Below are 8508 nucleotides of genomic sequence, written 5' to 3'. Positions count from 1 at the left end.
CCTGATCCTCCTTCAATATGAGACACTCTCACCTTACAAATGTGTTTATTACAGTGTGTAGCGCTTCCAAACAAGCTATAAAAACACTGATAAAGGGTTCAAACCTTCCCATTTGGCAAAATATGGCCAAAATATATTTTAAATATGTGGTAAATATATGTTGTAAACAGTGAAGCTCAATTAAATATTTTTGAAATAGAAAATATATTTAGTTTCAACCTTCATGTATCAACATTTATAAAAAAAAGGCTTACATTTAGGCTAAATGGAAATGTATTAGTGTTTTTATAGTTTGATATTGCTTTTGTTATGTTTGTGTTATTGTTTTGGTATTTTTTGATTTTTTTTATTGGTATTGTAAAGTGTGTTTTTTTTTCAAGTATGAGTATGTTATATGTTTACGCATGTTAAAGACAAATAAGTTTTTTCTTCAAATGTGACGTGAATGTATTTTCTCGGATTGGAATATATGGAGGGCAATATACATATATATTTTAAATGCTTTTTAAAAAATTATATTTTCAAAAATGTACAAAAAATATATTTCCATAAATATATTTTGAAACAATTTAAGCTAATATATTTTTGGCCATTTTTTAAAAAATATATATATTTTTGAAAACAATTTTGTGCTGAATAGTTTTGATTATCCTTTTTGCCCTGAGAAATGAAAATGGAAATAAATGTCAAAGTTTTATTTTTTTTCACCCTAATCTGAGTCTTGTTGCTGATGTACTGTAAATCAGCTCTGATCTCTGGCATCTGATTGGATGAAAAAAAAAATACTACCAGAAAAAGATGATTGACCAGTTCAACTAATACAGTATATACTGTTGAGGAAGACATGACAAGAAAAAAAAGGGCAAAACAAACATATAGAACTAATTCAAATGATCCAGATGATACATGTTAATACATACTGCTAGTTTGACACGTTTCATAATTTTGCACATCAAAAAAAAAATAAAAAATAAAAAAAATAATAAACCTGATGACTAGAATGAGTGAATTACAAATGAGTGAGTTGTGAATTTGTTGAATTGTTATTAATGTTGTTGGAAGTTGAGGAAATTGAAAACAAAAAAAAAAATGTTCCAAAAAGGAACAAAAGTCAGGGGCACAACCAGAAACCATGGGGTTAAAATACATGAGTCTGAGGAAGAGGGTGTCGCTCCTCCCCCTGCTGTGACGTCAGCGTCACCTGTCAGCTGATTGATGAAGTTCAGGTGTGAAGACCAGGTGTCTGTCAGCAACTCAAACCTCTTCCTCCTCAAATAATCAGAAAACACGTGCCCTCGCTTTTCTGGAGCGCCGCTCTGAGGTCAGCAGGTCACGCGGTCCTCCGCCACAGCCTCCATCAGCCGGACGAGGAAGTCCATTTTCCAATTTAGCAAACGCAATGATGACAGGAAACAGCGCAATTTAGTGCAGATGAGGGGTAATTACCTCTAAAATCAACGCCATTTCATATGAAGCTCAAGCCATCATAATGAGAGCGATGCAGTCATTACTGTTCATTAGAGGAATTAGTAACATCATTTAACAAACACACAAATAATGTTTAGGATACTGAAGCAGCAGCCGAAGCCATTAGACAGAAGCAAAGCTTTCTAATGCAATAATTGCATGTTCTACACAGTCTCTGAGTGTGTGTGTGTGTGTGAGTACCATTCACTCATCAACAAATAAAAGTGTTTCTGTCTGTGAATCTGATTGATTTCATGTCTCTGTTTTTAATGAATTCATACAGTCACAATTTAAAGAATTAAATCTGCATTTCATAAAACACTGACACGAATGACTCGAGGTCACTGAACTTCATTTACTATGAGAGACAGAACTGATCTGAGAAAGATCATGATAAATCACACTCATGTTCAATGTATAAAAGGGGTATTTTATTGTTCTTAAGCACATAAAAATACACACACAAATGAAAAACTGAATTGTATCGGTTGACAGAGACAGAATAAAGAGACAGACGTGATGGAAACGAGTGTTTTGTGTGGCAGCAGAACGTTTCTCGGTGAGTAAACGTGAGGTCTGCGATCACCAGCGGCTTCACGTGGATCTGTGAACACAAGAACACAAACATCAGATCACGAGCGTGAAGGACCGCCCACTCACCTGTCAATCAAACGGCTTTAAAACAAACTCACTGAAGCCTGATCAATAAACATGCAGAGATGAACAGATTTAACAGGCGCTCTCTGACAGCAGCGAGCGTCTCCTGATGTTTCTGAACGTCTGCTAAAGCTCTTTCTGATCAGATTACTGCACAAACACACAGCGCTGACGAAGAGCTGAAACACTCAAACAGCAGGACGGCAAACGTGATTTAACACGAGGGACTCACTTGGGCTTGGTCTCTGCGTCGGTCACCTGGCGGATGAAGACGGCGTCGGCGGGGTGAGACACGTCTCCCTGCTCCTGCATGTACGAGGAGGCGATGGCCAGCAGAGAGCCGTCTGAACTGAACGCCAGAGACGCGATGCTGGTGGGGTATCGGTGGAACTGACACAGACGCTTCTTGTGGAACGGATCCCAAATGTTCACGAAGCCGTCAGAACCGCCTGCACACACACACACACACACACACACACACACACACACACAGAAAGTCATTTCTCAGTCTGAGTCTGTGGGTTACAGAAACTGCACTTATAATTTTACGTTCTGTAACTTCACTGTTTCTCTGTTCACTGGTTCACTTTAATTGATCCTGTGATGAATTTTAGACATTTATCAAAGTGCTAATTTTCAATGTGGTTTCTGCACCTCAAAATAATGACTGTTTTCAAACAGGTTTCCCATCAATCTCTGCTCAGGCAAACTCCAGACTCACACTAATATGCTACTGAACACTTCATCTGTTCATAATCTGCATACAGTGAATACAAATATTCTCGTATTCAGTGAAAGTTTTTGAGTGTTTGCTAATAAGCAAACACTGGAGTAATTCTGGCAGTAAATAAGAGCGTGGGTGAGTGTGGATGGGTACCGGTGGCAAACGTGTTGTGGACGCTGTGGAAGGAGATGGCGTTGACCGGATAGACCTGCTCGATGCCGTTCTCCTTCAGTCTGTGGCACTTGAAGGCGTATTTCTTCTTCTGCACCTCCAGACTGGGGTCCAGATACTCCACGGCGACTCTGCCCTCGATGGAGCTCAACACGTAACCCTGAAAACACACACACCCCGTCCACATGACCGACGCCAGTCCAAACAACCACTCATCATCAAGGATGCATTAAACTGATAAAAACTGACAGTAAAGACGTTTACAAAGATTCATTAAAAAAAAATCTTTTGAACTTTCTATTCATCAAAGAATCTAGAAAAAAGTTTTACAAAATATTAATATTTTTTTATATTGAAAACAATAAGTACTATTATAGTAACAGAGCACCAATAATAACATTCAATCAAATCATCATATTAGAATGATTTCTGAAGATCATGTGACACTGAAGACTGGAGTAATGATGCTGAAAATACAGCTGCACATCACAGAAATAAATTACACTTTAACAGAGATTCACAGAGAGAACAGATGTTTTAAACAGCGTGTGAACTGTGATGCAGAAGATTGTACTGATAAATGCTTATTTTCTATTGTGTTTAGCTCACTAACTGCTATAAAACGATCGCTTTTCATCCATCACGATAAAGAAAATCATTTATAACAAACCATGGGAACTATTTGAGGGGAAGTCGTGGCCTAGTGGTTATGTAGTTTGATTATTGTTAGTTAGTTTGTGTGTTAGGGTTTTGGGTTAGAGTCTCGGGTAATGAGGTGTACTTGTGAGGTGTACTTGAGAAAAGACTGCTCCCCGGGCACCGCAGCATGCGGTGTGTTCACGGTGTGTGTGTGTGTTCACTGCTCCGGGTGTGTGTGTGTGTGTGTGTACTTTGGATGGGTTATATGCAGAGCATGAATTCTGAGTATGGGTCACCATACTTGGCTGTATGTCATAAACTGGTCTGTGTGTGTCTGACCTGTTTGTTGGGGAAAGCTCGTATGCAGCGCGTCTGGTATTTGAGGCTGGACTCTCGCCTCTGCTGCACGTATCCCATGTTCCTCAGGTCCCAGACGAGCACGCGCCGGCCCGCCGTGCCCACGATCAGCCGGTCTCCGGCCACAGACAGCGTGTAGACCTGGAACACAGTCAGACATCAGACGCCGCTCGCTCCGTCACACCAGAGCTCCGTCCTCACGTCTGCTCACCTTCTCCGGCTGCGTGAAGGTCCCGGCGTTGCAGGGTGTTCTGGGGTCCCAGAGCCTCACAGACATGTCCCAGCTGCCCGTCACCATCACGTTGACCTCGGGACAGTACTCCACGCAGCGGATGGGAGCGTCGTGCGTCCCCACGATGGTGTCTGAGAGAGAGCACAGATGCAGTCACACAGCAGCGTGATGGTTAACTCACGAGCGTCTGGTGTTTAGCCTCACCCTGATCCGTGTTCAGATCGTGCGTCTTCAGCTGGCTGTCCAGACCGCCGCTCCACGCGTGAGCCGGATCCTGAAACAGCACCACACACAGAGTTAAACACAGCAGCGAGTGAATGTGTGGCTCTGCAGTGTTTCTGTGACGCTCCTCACATAGAAAGCACAGTCCAGCACCGGCGCCAGATGCTGGTACTTCATCCTCATGCTGTTGCTGCTGACGTCATACAGCCGCACCGTACAGTCCCAGGACGACACCAGCAGGAACTGAGCCGAGCTCGGGCTGAACTTCACAGCCGAGACGCTGTCCTCCGGGCCCTGGGTCAGCTTGAACTCATTGGCTCCGGTCATCTGAACACACACACACACACACACACACACACACACACACACATCAGCTCCTGCGCGGTGTGTGTGTCTGGGCTGAATCCTCGGGTCACGTGGGTTTGTTAAACTGTGGTCAGGTGATCATCTTCACCCGCTGGACCAGAATCAGCCGAACCCCCCACAGACACAGACTCCAGATCACAGAGAACACAAACCCGCGCCGCGGGGATAACACTCGAGTAAACCGCTACTGTGACTGAATTTAAACTGTTACACATCTGAATGACGCACACTGCGCCGCTGCTAAAACCTGGAACTCAAACTTCTGCTGTGATAAGCTCTCTGAAACACAGCTCATCGTTTTATTTCACATGAAAGTTTATTAAAATAAGCAGAAATTCCGTTAAATCTCACCGCGCCGCTCTTCTCTGCTGCTGCTCTGCCGCTCATCGATGCTCTTCTCTGATTGGACGCGTTCACAGCAGAGCTCTGCTCTCATTGGTCCGTTTCAAAACTCCCTCTAACGTTCTTTAGCAATGATTGGTCACAAGGATTTACTTCCGGGCACAAGCGGGGACACGAAACAACAAAATATCGCGAGATGTTGTGTATTTCTGTTTTAATTTATTCAATGCGACCGTCGCAGTTAAAATATCTGTGCTACATTTCTAAGAATAAAGGAGGAATTGTAGTTTCCTTTCTTCAGCGTTCTATTTGTCTGAGATGATATTCACTGTCAGTCATTAATAACCGTCTTTAATCACATTCTGTGTCTGATTGTGATACTATGATGTGGAATTATGTCATCATTTACATGATATAACAAACTAAGGGGGCGTTTGGGTAATTGTATTGGTACTTCTGGGCTTCTTTAGTTATATTAAATTAAATCCAATAAAGGTTTATGCTCTATTCCAATTATTACAAAGTCCCCTTTAGCCAAGCCAGTTCTTATTTTTATTTTTTGTAATTAAATTCCCTTTTGTGAAGGACTGCCCAATCAAACTATTAGTAAAATTAACGAATAATAACTTAGCCGTAAAATAAAGTGATCCACATGATGACCTTTCACCTTTCGATCTGGATTCCTCACCTCAGTAATGTGCTTGTAAACCTTCTTCTTTAAGATTTCTTACCATAAATTAAAAACATCAGCTCAGCACATGATACGTTTCTGTAATAATGAAGCTGTTAGACACCCATCTGAGGCAGAAACAATGCTAGATTATAATGAAAGGGTGTGTGACCTACACTCTTCTGTCAAATGTTTTTTATTTTTGTTTTTTGGTAATGTTTTGGTGATTGGGAGAGCACATTTCTTCACTGATTAAGGGTAGTGTAAGAATATTTACTGAATTGCACAAGTTAGTTCATACTTTGATATAATTTTATATGCAATATTTCCTGTTCTGTTCATCATCATCAAGAGTCCATGTTTATTTCTGTTCAACTTTATTTCTCAGTTCATAAATCCATCCACAATTCACACAATACAACTGAGGAAATAGAAAGCTCGAAGTCCACAAGTTTTTGAAAACATAAAAAAAAAAAAAAAAAAATGCTTCAGGTCCAATATATATATGTACCTTTAACAAACTTTTAACAGAATTCTGAATATTGTTTATTACTGCAACAAAACCAGTAAAAAAAAAAGAAAAAAAAAGTTCTCTATAAAGCATCTAGAATGCTTTTATTTTCAGAATGATTCTAATTCAGAATGTTTATTTTACAGGGTCAGTCATTTTCTTAATTAGCGAGGCCTTTAAGCTCTGTCCCATCCTCCCAGATTTCTCAGTTCTTTTATTCTTCGTCGTGTTATTGCTGGTTTAGTTGTTCTGTTGTAAAGCACACTGGTCAGCTCTGGTTCTGCTCTGTAACTAAACTCGTCCAGCTGTGTTTGGGTAGACAGGGCCAAATAAAAACAACCTAATTCTGAAAATAGAAACATGATATTGGCAGATTTTTTACTGATTTTGTAGAAGTAGTACATCATATTTATGTTTCCATCAAAAGTTTATATATTATAGTAGCTATGACAATTTTAGGAACTCATTATGAAAACTAGCAAAAGCTTTTGTAATTGTCCTCAGTTCCTGCATTTCACAGACAACTTCCTGTTCGATGCCTGCCCCGCCCACCTATATGATGTCACACCAATGAGGGCGTCCCATTTTAATTATGTGGTCTTAAATCTAGGGCTCAGTTTAAATATGAGAGAACTATTTTATCTACAACAGCTACGCTTACAACAGCAAAACCACCATACGCAAACTCAATAATAATAGCAAAACCACTATTAATAATATCAATAATATAATTCAGTTTCTAATTCCAGAGTAATTAAGAGGTTTTCAAAACTGCGTCACTGCTGCTGTATCAATACAGAAGCATCCGTTTCAATACGAGTATCAACAAGAAATGCGTCACAGTATAGTGCTGATGTTTAGAGCACAGCCCTGTTTAAGCCTTGATCCAGGAGCCCCTTTCTTTAATCACCTGCCCCTCGAAGAGTCTCTGCACGGCCCTGCTGCGGATCATCCTCATCCTCTTCATCATCTTCATCATCCTCATCTTCATCATCATATTCATCATCTTCATCATCCTCATCTTCATCATCCTCATCCTCATCATCATCTTCATCTTCCTCATCTTCATCATCCTCGTCATCTTCATCTCCTCTCCGCTCTCTGCTTTAATCACTCCATCTGAAGCTAATATTCATGAGAATATAAAAACTAACCATGAGAATATCTTTAAGATGTAACAGATACACGTCAAACCCGAGAATCAGTAATAAACTCCGGGAGACAAAATGTAGAATTTGTGTGGAAAGTAAGTAGAGCTTCATGAATATTAGTTATTAATTTGAGCTTAGAGAAAAGTATTTCTGAAATAAAATACTAATACTTGAAATAAAATAATAATAATAATAAAATAAATCCTCCTGAAGTCTGTAAGATGATCCCGTTTAAGACCTAAAACCCTGATTATTTACTGTTTTAGCTGTATATCGAAATGCATGATATTCTACATGCAGCGAGTTCTTACGCATTTGTAGTTAAATGTAGGCTAAGATTTTAATATGTTTTTACAGAGAATATTTTTAACAATGAAAAATCACGATTTTCAGCGAAATTATAAGTTCTATTAATACTAAGAAATACCACTTTAATTCAGCTGATTTATTTCACGCGCTGTAACCTGTTATTGGTAAACATTGCGTGAGAATAATAATTTAGAGAATCAAACAATAATTAGCGGTGTTATAATGCGCAGTGAATCAAACTAATATCGTTCTCCTCGTCACAAGCATTAAAGAGTTTATTTGGCGCCAGCAACATACCTTTATTGAACGCGGTGAATGACTGAAATTCTCTGACAGAATGATTATTAGCCTACATGTTTTAATTTAGGTTATATGATTTTAGCAGTGATAATATCAATTAACAAATGCGTAAAACCCGCGCTTTCATATAAACACTGTATGATGATTTCTATTCTCTATTGTCTATATTATTATAAAGATATAAATTTAATTAAAATAAAGTAAAGAAAAATAATGATGACAAGAGAAGCTGATAATTACAATAGAAGCGCTTTATTAAGTCACATCTTCAGAATCACAAACACATTCAATAATGAACATTTATTCATGATCATATAAAAATCCTCTAAAACCCCAGACCGATTATTTCACAAACATGGTTCATAATTTAAAATGTTCAGGTGTTTGTCA

The 8508-nt window shown here is 39.2% G+C and overlaps 2 protein-coding genes across 2 annotated transcripts in view; both read right to left on the bottom strand.

The window, feature by feature from the left end:
* Positions 1 to 1876: 1876 nt before the first annotated feature.
* On the bottom strand, positions 1877 to 5332 carry LOC109073715 (mitotic checkpoint protein BUB3). Its single transcript, XM_042768141.1, has 8 exons — positions 5187 to 5332; positions 4602 to 4796; positions 4452 to 4521; positions 4227 to 4378; positions 3998 to 4156; positions 3002 to 3179; positions 2357 to 2573; positions 1877 to 2071 (listed from the first exon to the last, which is right to left on the bottom strand). Exons 1-8 carry the CDS (start codon positions 5220 to 5222, stop codon positions 2062 to 2064), a joined length of 1017 nt encoding a protein of 338 aa, XP_042624075.1. The 5' UTR covers positions 5223 to 5332; the 3' UTR covers positions 1877 to 2061.
* Positions 5333 to 8373: 3041 nt separating this feature from the next.
* LOC109071171 (homeobox protein HMX3-A) overlaps positions 8374 to 8508 on the bottom strand; it is a 1654-nt gene continuing 1519 nt past the window's right edge. The window contains exon 2 of the mRNA XM_042768245.1: positions 8374 to 8508. This exon is cut by the window's right edge and continues 970 nt beyond it. The gene's annotated coding sequence lies outside the window, so the exon portion shown is untranslated.

Source organism: Cyprinus carpio, chromosome A12, assembly GCF_018340385.1.
Source record: "Cyprinus carpio isolate SPL01 chromosome A12, ASM1834038v1, whole genome shotgun sequence".
Taxonomy (NCBI): Eukaryota; Metazoa; Chordata; class Actinopteri; order Cypriniformes; family Cyprinidae; genus Cyprinus; species Cyprinus carpio.
Note: the sequence above shows the minus strand (reverse complement) of the source record. Positions and strands in the feature narration are given on the sequence as shown.

Bases quoted from the DNA above. Each gene is read 5' to 3' on its own strand.
- LOC109073715 (XM_042768141.1), bottom strand. From the start codon at position 5,222: ATGAGCGGCAGAGCAGCAGCAGAGAAGAGCGGCGCG. The intron at 4,379-4,451 runs GTGAGGCTAAAC...GCTCTCTCTCAG, and splicing joins CGATCTGAACACGGATCAGG to ACACCATCGTGGGGACGCAC. The intron at 4,157-4,226 runs GTGAGCAGACGT...ACTGTGTTCCAG, and splicing joins CCTTCACGCAGCCGGAGAAG to GTCTACACGCTGTCTGTGGC.